The sequence below is a fragment of the Lepus europaeus genome, chromosome 5 (genome assembly GCF_033115175.1).
Source record: "Lepus europaeus isolate LE1 chromosome 5, mLepTim1.pri, whole genome shotgun sequence".
NCBI classification, from domain to species: domain Eukaryota; kingdom Metazoa; phylum Chordata; class Mammalia; order Lagomorpha; family Leporidae; genus Lepus; species Lepus europaeus.
Window position 1 is genome coordinate 86,059,886 of NC_084831.1, and position 25,780 is coordinate 86,085,665.

At 39.8% G+C, this 25,780-nt stretch overlaps 1 protein-coding gene across 3 annotated transcripts in view; it reads left to right on the forward strand.

Annotated features, from left to right (window-relative positions):
- Nucleotides 1-25,780, forward strand: part of RPAP2 (RNA polymerase II associated protein 2) — a 103,491-nt gene that overhangs the window by 2,332 nt on the left and 75,379 nt on the right. For 2 of the 3 annotated variants that reach the window (XM_062191734.1, XM_062191737.1), the window contains exons 3-6: nucleotides 4,065-4,179; nucleotides 6,002-6,100; nucleotides 6,731-6,796; nucleotides 7,741-7,829. In XM_062191734.1, the coding sequence (XP_062047718.1) occupies nucleotides 4,065-4,179; nucleotides 6,002-6,100; nucleotides 6,731-6,796; nucleotides 7,741-7,829 (369 nt within the window). Of the gene's footprint in view, nucleotides 1-3,003; nucleotides 3,245-4,064; nucleotides 4,180-6,001; nucleotides 6,101-6,730; nucleotides 6,797-7,740; nucleotides 7,830-25,780 lie in introns of all 3 variants that reach the window. The other variant, XM_062191735.1, reaches the window with a different exon arrangement.

The following is a 25,780-nucleotide window of genomic DNA, read 5'->3' on the forward strand; positions in this document are numbered from 1 at the left end:
TATGTGTGTGTTTGCGTGTATATGTATATATAAATCATATATATGATTTATCACTTTCTGAAGATTCACTAATAACAAAAGTCCAGTGAAGTGGAGGGTGGTAGGGAAGTTGGCTGTGGGTTTCCAGGGAGAAACTTCTCTGAGGAAACGCCAGTGAAGCTGAGCCATGAAGGCTGAATAGGTGTGGACCACATAGAGTAGTGAGGCAAGACCTCCAGCCAAAGAACCGCTTCAAATAAAGAGATGCCGAGGATGAGCTGCCACACTAGCACAAGGGAAGACAGCATGAGGAAGGCTCAGACGGAGACTGGGAGGCTGTGGTGGGACGTGAAGATTGTCTACGTGCAAAGGCGAAAGCTTTAAGAAACAACGGAGTAGGATTTAAGTTCTAAAAGTTTGGTTTTTTTTGTTTTGTTTTGTTTTTGTTTTTTGACAGGCAGAGTTAGACAGTGAGAGACAGATAGAGAGAAAGGTCTTCCTTCCATTGGTTCACCCCCCTAATGGCTGCTATGGCCGGTGCGCTGCGCAGATCCGAAGCCAGGAGCCAGGTGCTTCTTCCTGGCCTCCCATGTGGGTGCAGGGCCCAAGCACTTGGGCCATCCTCCACTGCCTTCTCGGGCCACAGCAGAGTCTGGACTGGAAGAGGAGCAACCGGGACAGAACCTGTGCTCCAACTGGGACTAGAACCCGGGGTACCGGCGCCACAGGCGGAAGATTAGCCAAGTGAGCTGCAAGACCAGCCAAAGTTCTGAAAGTTTTAAAACCCGAGGGGTGGTGGTCATCCATGAGTGGGGAACTGGATGGCTCTGGGGTCTGTTTTAGAGAATATTTCCCTGTGGAGCAACATAATACTAACTTTTGGAAATATCGATGTGATGGTGATTTGCCGCTGTCCTTATTACTGGTCTGACCACAATCCTGTGGAAATCACATTTCCTACAATTTGAGCAAAATAGGTAAGCTTTGAAATCTGTTTTGAGCAGATCACCCAGGATGCTGAAAAAAAAAGAAAGAAAATCCGTGGGAGTAGCCAAATAATTGTTGAGAGAAGAGACCCTCTAAAATAGTTTATTCAAACTGAAAAATACATCTCTATTGAATCCAGCCAAATACTATTAAAACAGGTATTGAATAGACTTGATAAAATAGGGGTTAACTCTACTTCTCTCATAAAAATTTTTATTTGAAAATGTTAATATGTAATGCATTAATTATTATTCAATGAATTAATAAATAAGTGCTTTTACAATTCTTAGTTTCAGTCCTATTGTAACTATTGTTAGCTGTAACCCACATAAGCAAAGTTTCTAATTTTAAGGCTATAAAGGAGTCTTGAGACCAAAAAGTTTGTGAACTGCCCCTGTATATGCACTGCCTATCGTCTTTTGGGGCAGAGGGCAGCAGCTCTAGTATCTATCAGTGAAGAGGAATGTGGCTGTTATCACAGGTTAGAGAGATTGATGAGACAGCAGTTTTGTAATGTGGGTTGTCTACTGATCTTTTTTCCCCCAAAGATTTATTTATTTGAAAGACAGAGTTACAGACAGAGAGACAGACAGACAGCAGACACATCTTCCATCCACTGGTTCTTTCTCCAAATGGCCACAATGGCTGGTGCTGGACCAGGCCAAAGCCAGGAGCCTGGAATTCTATCCAAGTCTCCCACAAGGGTGGCAGGTGGCCAAGTACTTGGGCCACTTCCGCTGCTTTCCCCAGTAAATTAGCAAGGGGCTCAATTGGAAATGGAGCAGCTGAGACTCCAACCAATGCCTATATGGGATGTCGGCCGCAGCAGCTTAGCCTCCTATGCTACAACTCTGGCCCTGTCTACTACATAGCATATCTTTTATTGGTAGACAGCAAAAAGATAAAAATAAATAATGAGTTTTCATGAAACTAAATATTCAGTATAAAAAATGGCCATATAAACTGTCATGTATTTTATACTTCTTTCATATAAAAATAGCCTTTATGAAATGATGGGAGAATGAATGTTGCAAAATTCTTGTTTTAAGGTTCCTGTTAGGTGAATTGTTGGCAAAACTACATCAGTTCTCCAAATTGTTTTTGTAAAGCGTGTTGCTCCAGGCAAGTCTAAAGTTTAAGGTATCAATGATGAAAACTAGGATGAAAAGTGACTGCATTCTAGGTCTGAACGTGAGAGGTAGGTCAAGGTCCAAGAAACCAGCAAAGGTAGTTTTGGTAGGCAAGTAGAGAGCAGGACAGGAGAGGAACAAATGAGTCACCAGTATGGTTGATATCTTTGGTCTATGGCACCCTCAACCCTGTTGAACAGTAATATTAAGCACTTTTTTTTTTTTAAGATTTATTTATTTATTTGAAAGTCAGAGTTACACAGAAAGAGAAGGAGAGACAGAGAGAGAGAGAGAGGGAGAGAGAGGTCTTCCATCCGCTGGTTCATTAATTGGCTGCAATGGCCACACGTGCACCAATCCGAAGCCAAGAGCCAGGAGCTTCTTCCAGGTCTCCCACATGAGTGCAGGGGCCCAAGTACTTGGGCCATCTGCTGCTTTTCAAGGCCATAGCAGAGAGCTGGATTGGAAGTAGAGCAGCCGGGTTTCGAACCGGCGCTCATATGGGATGCCAGCGCTTCAGGCCATGGTGTTAACCCACTGCACCACAGCACTGGCCCCTATCTAAGCACTTTTTAAAAAATGCCCAAACCATGCCCTATCCTCAGAGTTCTAATTTAGTCTACGGTGGAACCTAGATATAGTACCTTTTTTTTTTTAAGGTCTCCTCAGATGATCCTAATGTGCAGATGGGATTTTAAAACTACTGTTTTAGGGACTATTGATTAATCATCCAATCTCTGCTTTTATATTCTGTAATGCAAGGGTACCAGCAAAGGCTCACCTAGTCCCACTAGTAAGTGACTTTCCTTGCATTTTTTTTTTTTTTTAATTTATTTGACAAGTAGAGACAGAGACAGACAGACATAGAAAACTCCCATCCTCTGGTTTACTCTCTACATCTTCACAGTGGCTGGATTTGTGGTTGGGGCAGGAGCTGGAAACACAATCCAGGTCTACCACGTGGATGCCAGGAACTCAACCCTTGAGCCATCACTGCTGCCTCTCAGGGTCTGCATTAACAGGAAGCTGGAGTCAGGAGCCAGAGGTGTCCAACCTGGGTACTCCAATACAGGGCACAGGTCATCTTAACTAGGATCTCAACCGTTGACCAAATGCCTGCCCCAAATCATACATTCTCCACAACAAAAGTAAGTGAACGCTTCTTTGCAAATGTGACTCTGTTTTGTCAATCGACTGTTAGTTAACTTTGAGAATTGACAGAAATTTCTGCTTATAAGAACAACAGATGTCATGTTTTTTCCTCTAAACTATTTGGATTTCTGGCTACTTACCAAAGAAAAAGCATCCCTTTTTAGATACACATGGGAGTGAAGAGTATAAACTCTTAATAGGGAAAAAAAAAATCTCGTCCTGTTAACTATAGAAGTCACTAAGTGCTTGCTTGTGTTCTGATCCTGGCAGTAACCATTATGACTGATTTTTCTGGTCTGTACAGGGCAACAGCTAGCTTGTTTTATTTTTGAAGAGTGTTGGATCAGTAATAACAGTATTAAAAAAGTATGAACTTGGGGCTGGCATTGTGGCTTAATGGGTTAAGTCACCGTTTGCAATGCTGGCATCCCATGTGGGTGCCAGTTCAAGTCTCAGCTGCTCCACTTCCAATCCAGCTCCCTGCTAATGAGCCTAGGAGAGCAGAGGAGGATGGCCCAGGTGCTTGGCTCCCTGCACTCATGTGGGAGACCTGGAAGAAGATCCTGGTTCCTGGCTTTGACCTGGCCCTGCCCTGGCCATTGTGGCCATTTGAGGAGTGAACCAGCAGATAGAAGATCTCTCTCTGTCTCTCTCTGTAACTCTGCCTTTCATCGCATAAAATCTTTAAATGAGTGTGTGTATGTGTTTGTGTGTGTGTAGGCACAACAGTGGGTTAGGCTAGTGTTGGATTTAAAACATGGAATATTGGACATAATAAAGCTCATATATAGATTAACTTTCTCATTAAAATTTTAGGAAGGCAGAACTAGAAGCAGCTGTGAGAAGGAAGATTGAGTTTGAGAGAAAAGCTCTACGTATTGTTGAACAGCTTTTAGAAGAGAATATTACAGAAGAATTCCTAATGGAATGTGTATGTGTTAAGTTGGTAAATTATTAGTTTTATGGTATAGTATCTTTAAATCAGTACAACATGAAATGTATTTGCCTTATTGAAATCTTTGAAACTGTTTCCAGTCATTACATGTATGTAACAAGCTATATAACTTGTACCTTTAAAAATAATCAAGTGCCATGCATTTTTCATTGTATAATGACTTTCAAATATGCTAATGAAAAATAACAAGTACATAGCAACATGATTATAGGTAATAATGTATGCTTCAAAATTACTAAAAGAGTAGATTTTTAATGTCCTCACTGCAAAGAAATGATAAGTATATGAACTGGATTTGTTATGACCTGATTTGCTCATTCCACAATGTATATATGTGTTGAAACATGTTGTACCCCGTAACTGTATACAATTATTATTTGTCAATTAAAAATAAGAAGTTAATGATGGATAAGTATATTTTACCCCTTAGTTGTAGTTCTTTTAATAAATCTGCTAATACCACTTGATTTTCCTCACTTTGTGTTTATGGTCACAATGTCAGTTTTCTAATATGCTGTTGTGCTATTTTAACAAACAGTGTTATTTTTGTTAATGTAATTCATTTTGATATTTTTAAAAACGTGGATTATTAGTCATTACTAGATTCAAAATAAGAAAGTTGCAATCTGAATTAAATTTTTTTTGTTTTTTTAAGCAGTTTTATTGCATTAAATTTTTGAATAAAAATATCTTTTGTGTCATCATAATCCTTAAGAGAAAAAACTAAAACTCAGAGGTTCTGTTGCTAAAATAATTCTTAGCATATTTTGGAAATTTTTCTAAATAAGAGAAATATGAACAGGACAGTATTGTAAATTGATATAGGTTACTGCATCAGAATCTACATGCATGATGACACTAAAGAAAACAGACAAAACAGAAATGCTTCATTTGTAAAAATGTCACTTTCAATAAAGAGTATAGCAATTACTGTGACAACAGAAGAACTTGTTAAAGGTCTCAAAGTTGTGAAACAAGAAAAGCAATGTGAACATGAAAATGTCAAAGGAAAATATTTGATGTCAGCTTCTTACCATTCTGTGCAGTTTTTTCAGGATCAGAAAAGTTTTGGACAAAAATTTGTTGAAGAGTGACAATGAAATCTTTAATGTAACTTTTTTCAGATTCTACTTTTAGAAAATAAGTAAAATCATATTTTATTAATCTTACGTTGCTAATATACTTTTTGAATGAATGTATCTTTAAAAATTTTTGATTAACATGATTGTGTACCTTTATGGGGCACAGTGCAGTATTTCAACTCATACATACAACACTCACTGATCAAATCAGGCAATCAGCATCCTTACCTCCCCCCGCTTCCTCCTCCATGTTTGAAGCTTACCAGCTTCTCTCCTCCAGTTCTTTATGCAATGTGTAATACATTATTGTGTTCTGTAGTCACCTTGCTGCCTTTGTCCTTCTTCCTTCAACTCTTCCCTTCAACTAGTAGTCTCTAGTCACTTGAATTAGACTTCTTTTAAAAATAAAAGATAATGTCATTATTCGGCTTTGCTATAGCTATATCTCCACTTCTCTGTCTCAAAATTACTTCATAAACTTATCTTTTAATATGCATAATCTGCTGTGGCAGACATTTTTGTTTTAATAACATTTTTGGGGTGCTAACTATATGTCAAACAGTTCTTTAAGTGGCTTTTATTTTCTCCTCTAACTTCTGAATTTTTAAGGTGGATACTATTGTCTGTGTTTTCAGATGAGATTCATGAAGCTTAGAGAGCTGATAAGTTGCGTTTCCATTGATCTGGGAAGAAACCTCTGTTTCATTTCTTTATAGGGAATGTTTATCACACCTGCTCACTACAGTGATGTCGTGGATGAGCGTTCTATTATCAAACTCTGTGGCTACCCTTTATGTCAAAAGAAACTGGGAATTGTAAGTAACTAGTGTTTTTTCTTTTTTTTAAAGTACTTCCAGGCTTTTGTGATTTTTTTTGCTCTAAGGTTTCTTTAGCTTTTTTTTTTTTTTTTTTTTTTTTAAGATTTATTTATTTGAAAGGCTGAATTACAGAGAGGCAGAGGCAGAGAGAGAGGTCTTCTATCCACAGAGTGAGAGAGAGGTCTTCCTTCTGCTGGTTCACTCCCCAAATGGCCGCAACAGCTGGAGCTGCACTGATCTGAAACCAGGAGCCTGGAGCTTCTTCCAGGTTTCCCATCTGGGTACAGGGACCCAAGGACTTGGACTATCTTCCACTGCTTTCTAGTCTATAGCAGAGAGCTGGATCAGAAGTGGAGCAGCTGGGACTCAGACCAGCACCCACGTGGGATGGGTAGGCTTTACCTGCTACTACACAGTGCCAGCCCGTAACTAGTTTTTAAAATATAGGCCTTTGTTTACTTATATACTTTTATTTAGCAAAATACTTATGGAAAGATCAGGAAATGAAATCATGCACTAATGACATGGATTAGCCAAAGATGTGATATGTAGATGTCTTAATCTTGTAACATAATGTTCATGTTTATTACTTAGATTCTTTTGTAAGCTGTACTTACTTTTCCTTAGGTACCAAAACAGAAATATAAAATTTCTACCAAAACCAATAAAGTGTATGATATTACTGAAAGAAAGGTAAGTTTGAAGGCTATTTTCAAGGTAACAGCTAATTTTCAATATATGAAATAAAATTCTGAAAATAATTATAAAATCTTGCCTGCTAGGAAATAACTATGTTAAAAGTTTGTTTCTAGTTATAAGTATTTCAGTCAAAGTACTAAAAAATTCCTTGCTTAAGCTTTAATTAAGACTTCAGTGTTTAAAACTTAAAAGTGCACAAATCTAGGCAAGTAAATCATGGAACAAAATAACAGATTTACCAAATATGTGGACATTTGATACATGGTATTGGGTGTGTTGTAGATTAATGAAGCAAGCATGGATTTTTCAGTACCTAGTACTGGCACAACTAATTATCCAGATGGAAAAATGAGAATTGACCCCTGCCTCAGTTTACATGGAAACATCAATTTTAGGTGCTTCATGCCTCCGAACTATACACTTAATAAATAGTTAATATGCTAAATTTTATAGCAGTAGTAAAACATTACAAAGAACTCAGTTGTCCGTAGAGAATAAAGTGTAATATGCTAAGACAATGAAGTATAACACACAGTGAAAATTAATAAGCTACACCTACAGAATGAATCTAAAAATATAATTTTGAAAAACAGAAGAAAAGATAAGAATACATGACTATGATTCCATTTCGATAACATTTTAAAAAGGCAAAACTGGATGGTAATGTTTTATAGGGGTAAGATACAGGTGGTAAAACTAAAGAAAAACAAGAAAATGTTTAATCCCAAATATGTGATAATGGATACTGCTGGGGCATGTGGAGGGCAGTGCAGTCGGGGAGAAACACGCGGCGGCCTTCAAAGGTACTGTATGTGGGTGGTAGATTCATGGGTTTTCTCTGTATTCTTTAAAAATACACAGGTATTTTTTTTTACTCTTCTGTATATAGTTAATATTTCACAATAAGAAAAAAACTAGTCTTAAAATGTTCTTTTCAGTGTTTTTGCAGCAATTTTTGTTACAAAGCCTCTAAGTTTTTTGAAGCACAAATTCCTAAGACTCCAGTATGGGTTCGAGAAGAAGACAGGTAATTTCAATCATTATTTATACACATTTGCTCATGTAGTCTAATAATTTCTGTTTTTTTGAGCTAGGCTGAGAGGTCTGGTTTTCTGTAGAACATTACCTTTTTAAGCATAGTTATTAAGGATTTGCATTTAGAAAATTCCTACAAACACTGTTTGTTGACTGTTTTAGCTTTAATCACAAAGCAGGAAGTGTGCTATACCAGTTATGTCTGTGAATACTGTTAATATAGTAATCCCAGAATAAATATGTAATTTTTTTTCAGAAGATACTAGGTCTTGGGATCCAGCTGAACTCACTTTATTATTAGGAAACTATTTACTAAGATTAAAAAGTTAAGATTACTAATTCATTTCATCTCAAAGTCAGTACACTATTTTGTTAATTTAAAGAAAGCAAATTAAAAAGTCCTTTGTTTTCAAAAACATTTATGGTCTTTGCTGGAGTTCTGCCTCTTGGGAAATATTTAAACACTTGATGCTAAATTTGAGAAAATTTATTATTAAAAGTGAAATGGCGTAATACACCAAAGGTAATAAAACTGTAACAAAGGCTTAATGAGATAATGTCCAAATTAATTCATGTCTGATAAAGAGTATTATAACAACACAAGGCAGTTATTTGTGGTAAGATAGTGAAGAGATATGCTAAATAAATGTAATGAGATGCAAGTTAACTGAAGATATCTTTCTCAAAATAAATAAATAATAAATAAATAAACAAGCAAACCTTAGTTTTTACTGATGCCCAAGGTGATACCACTCTGAATTCAACTAACATAGTTACAGTGATGACAGTACCTTTGATATCAGACACCTTTGCCTGCCAGTCCAATCCTGTGTGGTTTGAAATATGTAAAACATATCACCTTGTGGCACTTGTTAATTGAAATTAAAAAATAGACTAAATTGTTCATCATTTCCCATCCAGCCTGTTAGCATTCTTATTTGGAGAATAAAATATCATGTCATTGTCAAAGGCAATAGGAAACCAAGAGCACCTTTTTCCTTCTTTCTTGCTCTCTCTCTCTCATGTTTATTTATTTTCATTTACTTGAAAGGCAATGTGGAATGATAGAGATCTTCCATCTGCTGGTTCACTCCCCAAATGATTGAACAGCAAAGTCTAGGCCAAGTGAAAGCCAAAAGCCCAGAACACTGCCTGGGTCTCCCATGTTTTTAGTGGGGACCCAAGTGCTTGAGCCATCTATTGCTTCCCAGGATGCATTAGTCCTCTGTTTGTCTCCCTTCTCAATGCTTCTTTCTCCAGTGCTGCCCATCACTTCCTCATATCTCCTGAGCAACCATTCCCCAGTATGACCTTTTTTATTTGTGTAATTTTTTTTTTTTAAGATTTATTTGAAGGGCAGAGTTACAGAGAAGCAGAGAGAGGTCTTCCATCCACTGGTTAAGTCCCCAGATGGCTGCAATGGCTGGAGCTGGGCTTATCCAAAGCCAGGAGCTTCTTCTGGTTCTCCTAAGGGGCCCAAGTACTTGGGCCATCTTTTATTGCTTTCTCAGGCCATAGCAGAAAACTGGATCAGAGGTAGTGGAGCAGCCGGGACTCACACCTGCGTCTATATGGGATGCCGGCAGTGCAGGCAGAGGCTTTACCTGCTACACCACAGTGCCAACCCCCTTGAGTATTTCTAAGGCTGGTGTTTCTTAGGTCATCTTCATTATTGCTTCCAAAGATATCTTCTCTGCTTCTTAAACATAACCCTCTGTTCCATTCTCATCTGCTTCAATTGCTTCAAACCATTTATCAAACCACCTTTCCTGCCATCCCTATTTTCTTTTTTTTTTTTGGGGGGGTGGTGGTTGGTAAGATTTGTTTTATGTATTTGAAAGGTAGAGTTACAGAGAGAGAGGGAAATACAAAGAGAGCGAGCTTGCATCTACTCATTCATTATCCAAATGGCTACAACAGCCAGGCTTAGGCCAGGCCAAAGCCAGGGTCTCCCATGTGGGTGTGAGGACCCAAGGACTTGAGCCATCTTCCACTGCTTTGCCAGGTGCATTAGCAGAGAGCTGGATCAGAGGTAGAGCAGCCGGGACACAAAATGGTGCCCATGTGGTATGCTGGCATTGCAGGCAGTGGCTTAATCCATTATGCCACAGTATTGGCCCCAAATCCCTATTTTCTTAAAACATAGTTGTTGATACTTTGTACAGCTAATTTAAAATGGTTCTTCCCTCTAATCACTTCCTTTAATCTTATCAACCTGTATCCAGACAGAATGCCCACTTTTCCTCAAAACTTGAAACCTTGCCACTTTATATTTGTGGTTCTTGAAGTTATGCGTTATCTGTATTCCCTTCCTTACATCAGTTAAAAAGAAAGGTGAAAATGGCCTTTGTTTCCCTAATCTAAACTAAGCAATTTAATTCACATTCAAAGTATATAGTATGTGCTTAGTACCTGGAAGGGTACATCCACAGATATAAAACCCAACCTGTGAGTTTATTTTTGGAATGGTAGAACAAATACATGAATGAACAGTTTTGTATTGGCTTTAGTAGAGATGATAGTTAGCAAAGTTAGGACCTTGTATAATGGAAAACTATGTACAAAAATGAGAAATTCATGGAAGCGGGTTGGGGTATTGAATATTGAAATAAGGAATATAGGATAGTCCACCCTTATACACAAGTTTCACTCTCCATGTTTTTAGTTACCCTGAAAGTGTTAAATGGAAATTTCCAGAAATAATGTTTAAATCACATGCTTTCCAAATAGCATGATGAAATCTTGTACCATATTGCCCAGGGCATAAATCATTTCTTTGTCTAATGTGTCCAGGCAGTATATCCTACCCACCTATGAGTTGCTTAGAGCCATATATGAAAAAACATAGTACAGGCCGGTACCGTGGCTCAATAGGCTAATCCTCCACCTTGCGGCACCAGCACACCGGGTTCTAGTCCCGGTCGGGGCGCCGGATTCTATCACGGTTGCCCCTCTTCCAGGCCAGCTCTCTGCTATGGCCCGGGAGTGCAGTGGAGGATGGCCCAAGTGCTTGGGCCCTGCACCCCATGGGAAACCAGGATAAACACCTGGCTCCTGCCTTCGGATCAGCGCGGTGCGGCGGCCATTGGAGGGTGAACCAATGGAAAAGGAAGACCTTTCTCTCTGTCTCTCTCTCTCACTGTCCACTCTGCCTGTCAAAAAATAAAAATAAATAAAAATAAAAACATAGTACATAGGTTTCATACTATCCACAGTTTCAGACATCCACTGGGGGTCTTGGATCATGCCCCCCACAGATAAGGAGGGAATACTATATGTTGGAGGGAAAAACAGAAGATATAGAAAGGTAAGTAAAAAGTGGCCATGATAAGTTCAGTAAATCCTCAAGTCCTAGGGAGCCACAAGAGCCATAATTTAGTCTGGTATTGGTGTACAAGATAAAAAAGAATCACAAATAGGGTGAGAAATTTAATTCAGAGAAAAATTAAGTGGGAGTGGGCATTGTGTCTCAGCAGGTTAAGCTGCTGTTGGGGATGTCTACATCCCATATCAGGGTGTTGGTTCGAGTCCCTACTGCTCCACTTCCAGTCCAGCTTTCTGCTAATGCACCCTGGGAGGCAACAGAAAATGACTCAAGTGCTTGGGCTCCTTCACTGACATGGGAGTCCTGGGTGGAGCTTTAGCCTGGCCTAACCCTGGCAGTTGCAGCCATTTAAGAGTGAACCAATAGATGGAAAATCTCTCTCTTACTCCCCTCTGCCTAACTCCTTCTTCCTCTTCCTCTCCCTTTCCCTATCTGTCCCCCACCACCACCCCACCTTTCAAGTAGATGAAAATACATACTTTTAAAAAAAGAAGATTACCTGTATTTCTTAGTGGTAGATTTTGAATGAGGCCAGATTTTTTTTTTTTTTTTTTTTTTTTTTTGACAGAGTAGACAGAGACAGGGAGAAAGGTCTTCCTTTACCATTGGTTCACCCTCCAATGGCCACTGCGGCCAGGAGCCAGATGCCTCCCCTGGTCTCCCATGCGGGTGCAGGGCCCAAGCACTTGGAGGCCAGAATTTTTTAATTTTACTTTTGTTTATTTGAGAGGCAGAGAAAGAATGAATTAGTTCCCATCAGTTGATTTAGAGAGAGAGAGAGAGAGAGCGCGTGAGAGCAAGTTCCTAGCCATTAACTGACTCCCCAAACGCCTGCAGCTGCACAGGAACTCAGTCGCTTGAGCCATAACTGCATTAGCAGGGGGCCAGAGTCAGGAACCAGAGCTGGTATCAAACCCAGGCACTGCGGTATGAAATACAGGCATCTTAACTACTAAGTCAGGTGCCCGCCCCAGAGGCCAAGATTCTATTCATCATATTGCACTTGATTAAAAGAAACCAGTGAGTAAGTAATCTATAAATATTCATCTGTCTCATTGTATAAAGTCACTATAGTCCTTATATTATGGTCATTTTATAACTATATTAGTATCTTTTGTATCTGGATGCATCATTGTTACCTTAATTTCTAAAATCTTAAAGGCAGGTATGATGCCAGTGTTACTTAATGAATCCACTAGAGGTCACTGTTTTTTTCACAGATGGATTGGTTTTTTTTTACTGTGTGCTAAGGGTAAGAATTTTAGAATTCAGCATTTAAAAAACTTGTCTAGTTGTTGCACACACATGGAAGTTCTACAGAAATGTTTTATTTTAAATAAAGTTTGTTCACATAAGGCATGAAGTACAACAGAACCAATCTTATAAAGTGAAAAATAGCTTTTTTTTTTTTTTTTTTTTTTTTTTTTTTAGTAAAGATTTATTTATTTGAAAGAGTTAACAAAGAGAATGGGAGAAATAGTGAGATCTTCCATCTGCTGGTTCACTCCCCAAATGGCCACAACAGCCTGGGCTGCACCAGACTGAAGCCAGGAGCCAGGAGCTTCTTCCAGGTTTTTTACATGAGTACAGGGGCCCATACAATTGGGCCATCTTCTGCTGCTTTTCCAAGGCAATTAGCAGGAAGCTGGATCGGAAATGGAGCAGGCGGGACACGAACTGGCTCCCATATGGGATGCCAGCATTGCAGGCAGCAGCTTTACCCACTACACCACCTAGCCATCCCCAAAATGGCTTCTTTTAAATAACAGCATTTAGTGGAGATATATTTTCATTATCTTAGTGAGTCTTTTTTCTTTTTAAAGATTTATTTATTTGAAAGCCAGAGATAGAGAGAGGTCTTCCATCTGCTTGTTCACTCCCCAATTGGCCGCAACGTCCAGAGCTGTACTGATTCGAAGCCAGGAGCCAGGAGCTTCCTCCAGGTCTCTCATGTGTGTACAGGGACCCAAGCTCTTGGGCCATCTTCTACTGCTTTCCCAGGCCATTGCAGAGAGCTGGATTGGAAGAGGAGCAGCCAGGACTCAAACCAGCACCCATATAGGATGCCGGCGCTGCAGGCAGCGGCTTTACCCATTACGTCATAGTGCTGGCAAGTAGTATAAATTTATTTGCCTGATTCTAAATGCTAAAACCTAGTAGTGGTCTCTTAAAATTTACAAGATACTACTTTATACTACAGTAAGCTCACTTTCTCAGACTTACGAAAGATCTGGACAAATACATGAATTCTACCTCTATAATTTTATCAAGACTTTGGAATCAGGGCTTTGTAGGTTATCATTTTTAAGATTTGAAAACACATTGGGAGGGGGAGCTGGCGCCGTGGCACAGTAGGTTAATCCTCCACCTGCAACACCGGCATCCCATATGGGCGCCAGTTTTAGTCCCGACTGCTCCTCTTCCAATCCAGCTCTCTGCTATGGCCTGAGAAAGCAGTAGAAGATGGCCCAAGTCCTTGGGCTCCTGCACTTGTGTGGGAGACTGGAAGAAGCTCCTGGCTCCTGGCTTCAGATCGGCGCAGCTCTAGCCATTTCGGCCATTTGGGGAGTGAACCAATGGACGGAAGACCTCTCTCTCTGTTTCTCCCTCTCACTGTCTGTAACTCTACCTCTCGAATAAAATCTTAAAAAAAAAAAAAAGAAAAAAAGAAAAGAAAACATATTGGAAGTCTAGGCTTATTGTCATGGAGAGCAGCAATGCTCTCAGAAAATGGCTCCTGATGCCCAGTTAGAGACAAAACATTGACCTAGAATGGTCTGGGTCATAATGCAGAATGATCCTTTTCACATTGTGAGTTAGAAAAGTTTCACCCACATAGTGGTCAGAAACAGACCACATACATTTTGATGCTCTGAAACAATGTGCTCATTTAGACAGACGTGTGCTTGCATTTATAAATCCTGTTTGATTAAATGTATGCTCTGACAAGTCTTTGAAGGAGAGAAGTTTTTTGAATTGTACGTTAAAATCTAAAAATCTAACCAGGAAGGACAAATGTTGAAAACCAAATTATGATTTTAAAGATCAGATTGGGGTGAATGGTTAATGCTGACAGAGCTAAAAGCGCCATCATGTGGCCCAGAGTAGGGGATTTTCACACATGGCTTCTTGGCAATAAACAGTATAATCTCAGGGGTGCGGAAGCCAAAAACCTCTGCAGAGCAACTTTTAGAACCTCTTCCTGAACAGCCACCTCTGTTGCTCAGTATTGGAGAATAAAAGCTTTCTGAAACAGATTTTAACATGTCTGAAGCTATATTTAAAAAGTTTCCACCACAGCGGGGAATTGTAACCAGCTGTTTCTGTTGATTTATATATAATGTTCACATTCCAAATGATAGATATACAAATACATATACAAGGGAACTTCCAAACGTTTGTGGAAAACAGAATTAAAAGATGTTTATTTTGGTGCAAAAAATTTTTTTGAAACCCATGCATAAATTTTTAATAATACACATTTCCCATAAGCTTTTTGAGAACTCCCCTTGTGTGTGTGTGTGTGTGTAGTGTGTGTAGGTTTTCTGACATAAGTTATTTGCAGTTTCAGATTTACTTTGCAAAAGTTACAACTAATCATCTAATTTATGCCTTAGTGAAAAGAAGATAAAAATGTTTGTAATTTGTTTTTTTAATTGAACTTATATAACTATCTCCAGAGCAATATAAATTTGGAAGAAAATGGAAAATACTTAGCAGAAAGAGAAATAGCACTTTTAACAAACGAGAATTTTAATTTCATGTATGAAAGGATAGAGCAATGTAAATTGTTACCTTGTTCATTCTAAAACAATGCATAGCAAAGACTGAAGTTTTATGTTGAGCCTTTCATCTAATACCTGAATAAACTTATCTAGTTTATTTTTAGCATCAGGTACCCTTCTTCATTTTATAGGACTGAAATCAGAGAGGATATTTAAGGTCACTGGTAAAGCAGATAACATCTAGACACAGTGTGTTGTTCTCTACCTGAAATCAGAGAAATTAAATGAAGGAGAAGAAAATAGTTTGTAAACAATAATGAGTTCCAATGATATATTAACCAAACATAGTATCCCCACAACTTTTTTTTTTTTTCCTGATATTAATTATAGAGGCAATATGCTATGGAAAAAGCTTATACTATGAAATCAGGCCTAAGTTCAAATACTTGATTTATTATTTATTAGCTGTGTAATCTTAGGAAGTTGGTTAACCTCTCAAAGCTTTAGGTTTACCTATAAAAAGGTTGTAAGTTATGTGAGGATTATATAAAATATAAAACCACTTAAGACAGTAAAAAAGTGCTGGTGATGCATGATAATAATAGTAAAAATGTAAATGTCCTTACTATCATTGAACTGCATAGCTAAAAATTGTGTTAGATGGTAAATTTTATGTTAGATGTATTTTACTACAATTTTTTAAAACCTACCTAGCATATAGTAGGCATTTTACTTGTCTTTTTTAGAGGTTGAATTTTCTTTTAATTCTCAAAAAAGGTCAAGTTGTATAGCTGGGGATTTCTTGTAAAACTGTCTTAAAGCATATTCATGCTTTACAATAAGTTTTCATTTTGATTACCCTTTGATTCCACCACACTTGGACCTCATTCTTACTTGGAACTACTCAGCCTTCAAGGTCTTGAAATAAGAGTTTCCCGTCTCTGACCACAGCCTCTATCTCATCTACAGCTATCAGTCTGTTTAGTGACCTCATTGTGACCTTCTGTCTCTCCCAGCTTTGTTCTTCTGGGCTGGCCAACACTTATTACAGTTTCCTTGACATCCAGAGTCTGCTATTAGTATTGTCCTCTCAGACAATCCCAGGTTCTTTCTCCCTTAACTTGCTGCCATGCCCACCTTCCCAACCTCTAGCCGACCTTTTATACCTGTGCTTAAGTTTCTCAACATTATTGGGAAAAGTTCTCATCTAAGACCATTAACATTTCAGTTTCATTTAATTCAGTTCTCAAAGCATTCCTAGGGAAATATAATGTTACTCATTTTCCCGATGGTGAAGCTAAGGCTCAGATGGGAGTGGTGACTCAGTCCAGGACACTGATTATGTCTAGTATCTTAAAAAAACTCATGGAAAATGTATATTAGGAAAAACTGATGGATTTCAATATTTTTATACCAAAAGAAACATCTTCCAATTCAGGTTTTCAAAAAATTTGTGAAGTAACTGTGTGTGTGTGTGTGTGTGAGAGAGAGAGAGAGAGAGAGAGATTTTACTCCAAGTCTGTCACCAAAGCTTGCACTCTGCCTGCATTTGGCTCTGTTTGCAACTGTGTGCTCTCCTTTTTCCTTTGTTCCTTGTTGCTGATCTGATACATACAAACCTTTTCTGTTCTCATTAGCCCTTGACCCTGACCCACAGTAGACTGATTTCACCTACCACTTTACTGAAGCCATTGAAAGCATCCAACAGAATCTCCTTCAACTTTATTTTCTTCATGCACACTCTTTTTCTCTGTCTTATCATGACCTATATGCAGAGAGTACCCCCCTCTGTGTTACTGATTCTGTTTTCTCTCCAGGGCCTTGCTTTATGATTTATTCCTTTTCTTCCTCCTTTAAGATCACCTTTTATCCTGATCCTTTCCTCCTCAAATTGAAAAATAAAATCAATAAAAATATCCATTAGATTTAGAGTCGTATGTTTTTTGGTGATCTTACCAAAAACATTCAGGGAAGTTATGGGTTCAGATTTCAGGAGACTGAGGGTTTGTAGCTAAACAGGAGATATGAAATTGAAAATGATGAGTGCAGTCTTGTTTAAAGAAAGTTTACATTGAAAGGGGGAAGGGCTTAATGCTTGGCAGGCAGTCTTTTTTTTTTTTTTTTTTTTTTTAAGAGGTAGGGTGGATTTATGCGTTGTTATATGTTTTAAAAGAGAAAGAGGGGAAGGTTTGTGATGTAACACTCCAGAGTGAGATTAATAGTATTAGATTCAAATGCCTTTATATACGAATTTATGTCTTTAAAAGCCCAATTGATGACTCCTCTCTGAAGCTTTTTTTGATTGGTTCAGCAGGAAGTCTTCTCTGATTTTCTGTAGCAGCTCATGTATTTCTCAGGGTACTTAACACATCTACTCTCTTGAATTATATGCTGCAAGAGTATAATTACTACTGTGAGCAGTGTTTTCTGAATTTGATTCCTGGCTTCACCACTTACTAGCTATGTGATTTGGGGCAAATTTCTTATTCTTTCTGTACTCAATTTCCTTATCTCTAATGTGAGGATGATAATAGTAGCTAGCTTATTCTTATATAGATTAATACTTGAAAAGCTTTTAGAACACACTTTTTTATCTACTAAATTTTAACATACTAAGAATCTGAACCTATTCTTTCTTTTTTTTATTTTTTTATTTTTTATTTTTTTAACTTTTATTTCATGAATATAAATTTCCAACGTACATCTTATGGATTACAATGGCTTCCCCCCCCCATAACTTCCCTCCCACCCTCAACCCTCCCATCTCCCACTCCCTCTCTCATTCCATTCACATCAAGATTCATTTTCAATTCTCTTTATATACAGAAGATCAATTTAGTATATATTAAGTAAAGATTTCAACAGTTTGCACCCACACAGAAACACAAAGTGAAACATACTGTTTGAGTACTAGTTAAATCACAATGTATAGCACATTAAGGACAGAGATCCCACATGAGGAGCAACTGCACAGTGACTCCTGTTGTTGACCCAACAAATTGACACTCTAGTTTATGGCGCCAGTAACCACCCTAGTCTCTCGTCATGAGTTGCCAAGACTATGGAAGCCTTCCAAGTTCACCGACTCTGATCATATTTAGACAAGGTCATAGTCAAAGTGGAAGTTCTCTCCTCCCTTCAGAGAAAGGCACCTCCCTCTTTTTTTTTTTTTAATTTTTTTTTTTTTTGACAGGCAGAGTGGACAGTGAGAGACAGAGACAGAGAGAAAGGTCTTCCTTTTGCCGTTGGTTCACCCTCCAATGGCCGCCGCGCATCGCGCTGATCCGATGGCAGGAGCCAGGTGTTTATCCTGGTCTCCCATGGGGTGCAGGGCCCAAGGACTTGGGCCATCCTCCACTGCACTCCCTGGCCACGCAGAGAGCTGGCCTGGAAGAGGGGCAACCGGGACAGGATCGGTGCCCCGACCGGGACTAGAACCCGGTGTGCCGGCGCCGCAAGGCAGAGGATTAGCCTAGTGAGCCGCGGCACCGGCCTTTTTTTTTTTTTTTAAGGGAAAGGGTTTACTGGGAAACACCCAACAGACCGGAAAGCTGATTCCAGCCAAGACTGGGAGAAAAGTCACTCATCTTTTGTAGGTAGAGGGGTTTGTCTGTAGAGAAATTTTGAACAATTATACAGCATAAGTGGGGAAGAGGACCATCAGTACACACAGGTTGGGAGTAGAGCCATTGGTGGTAGAGTAGAGGTTATGATTACAAAGGAATGAGGCCCAAGTGCGCTAGACAGGGTCTAGAACAAAGGACAGAGTCATTATTAGAGGAGCTAAGAAAGGTGCTGTCTAAGCTACAATTAAATTTTCTGATTGAGAGGCAAATAGAACCTGACAGAACGGGCTTGATAATAATCTGGTGGGCTTTAGGCCTTGTAAGTTAAGAGGCCCAGACCTATCTATCTCTTCACATGGGGTACATCCTAAGGGAGGTGTGAACCTCCTAGGGGAAGGCACTCTGTTGACTTTCATTACTTAGCTGGTCTGGGAGGAGAGCTGGCCAGGTAAAGGCAGGTGGCATCTCTAACAACAAATTTATAGTTCGCCTGCAATGTTGCTGACCCTACTTGGCCGTCCCCTCAGCTGCAGTGGTCACTTTGGAAGTTGGGCTGAGTGAAGGGCTTTTCAGCTTAGAGCCAATAAGATCTGTGGCTCTGACCTAGGCATCCTTCGACTCCAGGGCAGGTCCATTTCCAGTGATCCAACTCTTGGCAGAGCTGCCAGGGCTCTTCACAAGCTGACTTCTGCTGAAGCCCAGGCTTACCACATTGAAAGCCACTGCAGTGGACTGCCCTGTTGGGTCTCCTTGAGCGCAGATCACTGTACAGATCAGCCATTAATAGGCCTGCCACCCATTGCTTCTGATGCCTAGCTTTCTTTTCCTCCTGGTTTTTGTTAAAGCAGACCAGAGGATGCAAGTCAAGGGAGTGCCCAAGTCCCATCTCTAATCTTCGGTGGCCTAAACTACAAGTCTATGGTCACAGGCATGTTCTGTAGTAGTTTTTCTAAGGTAGACAATGCCATGAGGAAAATTATATTCTCACTTTAAAACTTTCTTTCCGGCCGGCACTGTGGCTCAACAGGCTAATCCTCTGCCTTGCGGCGCTGGCACACCGGGTTCTAGTCCTCTGCCTTGCGGCGCCGAATTCTATCCTGGTTGCCCCTCTTCCAGGCCAGCTCTCTGCTATGGCCCGGGAAGGCTGTGGAGGATGGCCCAAGTGCTTGGGCCCTGCACCCACATGGGAGACCAGGAGAAGCACCTGGCTCCTGGCTTCGGATCAGCGCGATGCGCCGGCCGCAGCGGCCATTGGAGGGTGAACCAATGGCAAAAAGGAAGACCTTTCTCTCTGTCTCTCTATCTCACTATCCACTCTGCCTGTCAAAATAAATAAATAATTTTAAAAAAACCCTTTCTTTCCCTTTGGTCTGAAAGGGAGGTTTTTTTCTACTTACTGTTTACTTCACTGATGGCGAAGTAAATCTAGCTATGAAATTATAATTTAAACTCTTATTTTGGCTATGCTATTACAGAAAAATGTTAGCCATCTCTTTTATAAGGTCTAAAGATTAAATTGTGCGTCCTACAGATTCCTTCATAATAGAGTTAGTTTCCTACCTTGAAGAGAATAGAGAAATGAAAGAACAAGTTGTGCTTAGAATAGAGAAATGAGGGAGCAAGTCCTAGATCGCTTGCTGACAATAGCAATATCACATTAAAACTTAGCAAACAGTTTCAACCATTAGATAACAATTTAATAAAACATTTACCAGAAGGTCCAATGCCTTCTATAAATTTTAAGAATCATGTATTTGGAAACACCTCTTAAATATCTAACATGTGTAGTTTGTTTAACCAGTAAACTTAAGCACAAACACATAAAATGTTTTTAGTTTCTTTCTACCAACAAGTTTAAAACATATGATGCAGAGATTCAGGTCACACGAATTAATTGATTAATTTTAGCAGCTTAAATTTATGGACAATCTTATCTATAAGCCAATTAAAATAAAACTCTTAATAAAATTTTCCCATGTGGCTGGTGCCGTGGCTTAACAGGTTAATCCTCCGCCTTGCGGCGCCGGCACACCAGGTTCTAGTCCCGGTTGGGGCGCCGGATTCTTATCCTGGTTGCCCCTCTTCCAGGCCAGCTTTCTGCTATGGCCCGGGAAGGCAATGGAGGATGGCCCAAGTCCTTGGGCCCTGCACCCACATGGGAGACCAGGAGAAGCACCTGGTTCCTGGCTTCGGATCGGCATGATACACCGGCCGCAGCGGCCATTGGAGGGTGAATCAACGGCAAAAAGGAAGATCTTTCTCTCTTTCTCTCTCTCTCACTATCCACTCTGCCTGTCAGAAAAAAAAAAAAAAATAGAAGTTACTTTACTTCTCCCCAAATTCCCTTTAAAAAAATTTTTTTCCCAATGTGGGCATACAATATGTACACACATATAACCTAATAGACCAATATAGCAATGTTAATAATAGCTTTTAAAGTCTTTAAACTCTTTTTGTAAATTGCCAATTGATTTGAATTGCTTTTTGTTTTTAGTAACCTCAGTTAACCATACTTTCTCTCAGTTGGTACTATTAATGCATTATTGGCTTCATCTGTTTACAGAGCCATCCCAAAGTACTGCATACAATAGAAGTGGCTGGAAAAAGTCCATAGGAACCTATAGGAGGACAGCTAAACAGAATCAACAACGCTTTCGTTTTATGAGCAGCAAATCATATATAACTGTGGATGACAAAAGACTTTAAGTCGCCATGTTTAAAATTATAAACTCATCAACCAACAAGAGTCACTTGCTTACTTCACAATATTTTTGAAAGCACCTGTAGAATTTTACAAGTATTTAACCCTTTAGGCCTCTGGGGCTTTCTCATTACGATAACTATCATGTCTAGTAACACAATTAGGATAACATTTTAAATAAGGTAACACAAATTTTAGCCTGAGCTTTTTTCATTTCTATTGGCATGGTATATCTTTTTCCAGCCTTTCACTTTCAGTCTGTATGCATCTTTGTTGTAAAGATGTGTTTCTTGTAAACAGCAAATAGATGGGTTTTGTTCCTTAACCCAATCAGCCAATCGGTGTATTTTAACTGGACAGTTCAGGCCATTAATGTTCAATGTGACTATTGATAAGTAGTAACTTTGCCCTGCCATTTGCCAAAGATATTTTCTAATATATACTTTGAGTGTCCTGTGATCTTTTGCTGTGAGGTTTCCTTCCTTTACCTTCTTTCATATTGATGACCGTGTTTCTGTGTTTCTGTGTGTAACACATCTTTAAGCATCTTTTGCAGGGCTGGACAAGTGGTGACAAATTCTTTCAATTTCTGTTTGCTATGAAAGGTCTTTATTTCACCTTCATTCACAAGTGAGAGCTTTGCAGGATATAATATTCTGGGCTGGCAGTTTTTCTCTCTTAGTACCTGGGCTATATCTCGCCATTCCCTTCTAGCTTGTAGGGTTTCTGATGAGAAGTCTGCTGTGAGTCTGATTGGAGATCCTCTGAGAGTAATATGATGTTTCTCTCTTGCACATTTTAGAATCTTTTCTTTATGTTTCACTGTGGTGAGTTTATTTACAACGTGTCGTGGTGAAGATCTCTTTTGGTCATGTTTACTAGGGGTTCTATGAGCTTCCTGTACTAGGATGTCTCTGTCCTTCTCCAAACCCGGGAAGTTCTCTGCAAGTATCTCACTAAAAAGGCCTTCTAATCCTTTCTCCCTCTCCATGCCTTCAGGAACTCCTAGAACCTGAATGTTGGGTTTTTTAATAGTATCCTGTAGATTCCCACCAATATTTTTTAGGTTTCTAATTTCCTCTTTTTTTCTTTGGTTTGACTGTATGCTTTCCTGTTCTCTGTCTTCTAAGTCCAATATTCTGTCTTCTGTTTCACTGACTCTATTTTTTTTTTTTTATTTTTGACAGGCAGAGTGGACAGTATAGGGAGACAGAGAGAAAGGTCTTCCTTTTTGCCGTTGGTTCACCCTCCAATGGCCGCCGCGGTAGGCACGCTGCAGCCAGCGCACCGCGCTGTTCCAATGGCAGGAGCCAGGTGCTTATCCTGGTCTCCCATGAGGTGCAGGGCCCAAGCACTTGGGCCATCCTCCACTGCACTCCCGGGCCACAGCAGAGAGCTGGCCTGGAAGAGGGGCAACCGGGACAGGATCGGTGCCCTGACCGGGACTAGAACCCGGTGTGCCGGCGCCGCAAGGTTGAGGATTAGCCTACTGAGCCGCGGCGCCGGCTCACTGACTCTATTTTTAAGGCTCTCTAATGTGTTTGTCATTTGATCTATTGAGTTCTTCATTTCATTTTGATTTCTCTTCACTATCACACTTTCCTGTTCTACTAGTTTCTGCATTTCATTTTGATTCCTCCTTAAGATTTCATTTTCTCGAAGGAGATTTTCTATCCTGTCCAGTAAAGAATCCTGTAGCTCAAGCATTTGTTTTTGAACACTTCTAATTGTTCTTATCATTAATTTTTTGAAATCCATATCTTGCATTTCTTCCATCTCATCATCTTCATAATCTTGGCTTGGGCTGTCTTGTTCATTTGGGGGTGTCATAATGTCATCCTTGTTCTTGTTTTCTCAGTTTTTGCATTTGTTGCTTGGCATTGTAGAGATATTCTTTGGATTCTCCTTCCCTCACTGTGGTGTTTTTTCTTGTTATACTATGACTGTATGAAGTGGACTGTCTGCTTTTGATGGAGCCTTAGAGGCTTGAAATGGGTGTGGCCTGAGAGGTCTGTTTGGTTCCTCAGGGTTAAGGGTGTGCCAAAAGTGACACTCCCAGGTTAGGCGTGGTAAATCTCTCTCTCTCTTTCTTTTTTTGATTCAGAAGGGAAGTAATTCTGCACAGCTGAGCGGAATTGGAGGTAGTTAGCAGGTGGTTGATATACCCACAGGAGCCAGCAATCCGGAAGCTCTTTCCCAAGAACCACACAGGGAATCTGTGCTGCCCTCAGTGTGGGCTCATATTCTCCTGCAGTCTCCCACTGGTTGCCAAGGTTACCGACTTGTACCTTCTCTTTTTTTCACAGTCTCAGTTCATTAGCACCACACATTCACTAGGTCCTAATCTCCTGTTATTTCACCCCAGAGTTAGGTTTTTCTGCTAGGCTGAGGGCCGGTGCAGACCTGAGATCGGTCGCCCTGCTTATGACGTATGTCCAAAATGGCGCCTGCTCTTTGTCTTGCTCACCTTTGAGAGGTGAGCGGAGAGAGGGAAACTCGTGTGCGTATCGGTTACTTTTTTTTGTTTTGCTCTCTCTTCTAGTTAGCCAGGTGAACATTTCCCAACGGGGTTTCAAGCCTCATTCCCTCTAGTCTCCTCTTTCCGCTTGCCAGCTGGTTTCTCGGGCTATTGAGGTTCGGCTCACCTCGCGTTCCAGCGCTGGTGTGTTGATTCCGCCGCTGGTGTCCCGAATCATGGGTTCCCACGCTCTCCACGCAGGTCCACTGTGAATCACTAGTTCCGGAAGAGTTTCCTCTGCTGTTTCTTCCCCTACTCTTCCTTGAACCTGCGGTATCTCCACTTTTATTAAACTATCTCTTCCTGGACTATCAGTGTGCTCCCTTCCTATTTCGCCATCTTGCTGCTCCCCCTGAACCTATTCTTTCTATTACTTACTGTGCCCAACATAGTCGATATATATATATACACACACACACATACATGCACAGAATTTGATTTTTAAGGGAATTTGTTGAATGATGGAATGTATTCTGCATTTGCAAGTTAGCCATTAAATGTAAGAGTCCAATTGAAAATCACTGCTATCTATGCATATTTTCTTTTCCCCAGTGATACTCAGACCCTGTTATTGGACCAAATGCCAAATTACTGCATAGTGCTGAACCTTAATTTTATCCAGGAAGAATGAGATGAGGATGTAGGATAAAAGTGACAGAACTAGAAGTCGAAGTGGAGGAAGTAGTCAATGGAAAATAGAACGAACACTCTATTGTAAATGTTAGCTAATTATTTAAGCCTAAAAACCTTAATAAGGGGCCAGCGTGTTGTGGCGTAGTGGATTAAGCCATTGCCTGCTCCTCTTCTGATCCAGCTCTCTGCTGTGACCTTGGAGAGCAGTAGAAGATGGCCCAAGTGCTTGGACCCCTGTACCCACGTGGGAGACCTGAAAGAAGCTTCTGGCTTCTGGCTTCCGCCTGCTCCAGCCCTGGGCATTATGGCCATTTAGGGAGTGAACTAGCAGATGAAAGACCTCTCTCTCTGTAACTCTGCCTTTCAAACAAAACAAAACCTTAATGGGAGTTAAAATATCCTTTGGAGTAGTCAAAGCTAGTCACCATTCAAGTAGTATCTTTTTTTTTTTTTTTTAAGCAGCAATAACTTCTGTAATTAGAAATTTTGTGAGTGGAAAGCAGTAAGGTAAACAGGATAATTGGGAGTCTAGGGAAAGACTTTGCCTAATTTGGCTAAGGTATTAGGGGGCAGAAAAAAGGTAAATTTCTAAAATTGGCATAAATTATTTATTTTTAGTTTGGGGGATTCCTGAACTGCAGACATATCTCTAGAACAGAGGAGGGGAACATCAGCCCGTGGGCTGTATAAGGCCTGCAGGTGGGACTGGAAATTCAGTAAATCTGGAGCATGCTAATTTTTAAGTTGATAATTTTGTATTGCCCACAAATAGTGTTATAAATATCCAAATGACCCTTGGCTGGAAAAAAAAAAAAAAAAAAAAACATTCCCCATCCCTGCACTAGAGCAAGGATGGCCAATATTGACTTCATTCTGTATGTCTCTAATGTGTGATGACAAGAAGGAATTTAATGGGAATGAATGCCTTAATCAGTTAACAGTGTCTCCCATAACTTAAGGAAGGATTAGCAAGAGAGCCTATTCTCTGCAGTGCCTTCTACACTTGAAACTAAACAAAGGGAAGACATATTATCTAGACACTACTTACATAGTTGATGCTGGGATGATTAATTATACAGAAAAAATACTTGTGACTAACATTCTTAACTGGTGGCTTTGAAATGTCATAATTCTACTGAATTCTGCTTCTATCTATCCATTGAGCTTTACTTTTTCAATTGACAGTGTTCTGTAAAATTATGACCTTGAGTGTATCCTTATTTTGGCCTTCAAGTGGTATATGTGATCCCATAATTTATGCCTTAGCTTCTCTTTAGTGTGTATTTAGTCCCTTATATTTCTTTTTGTTTAATCCATTTTGCAATCTTTAGAAGGTACATTTTTGTTTTGTTTTTATTATGTATTTGAAAAGCAGAGAGACAGAGCTCCCATCTGGTTCACTTCCCTAATGCCTGCAACAGTTGGGGCTAGGCCAGGCCAAAGCTAGGAGCCAGGAACCCATTCTAAGTCTCCCA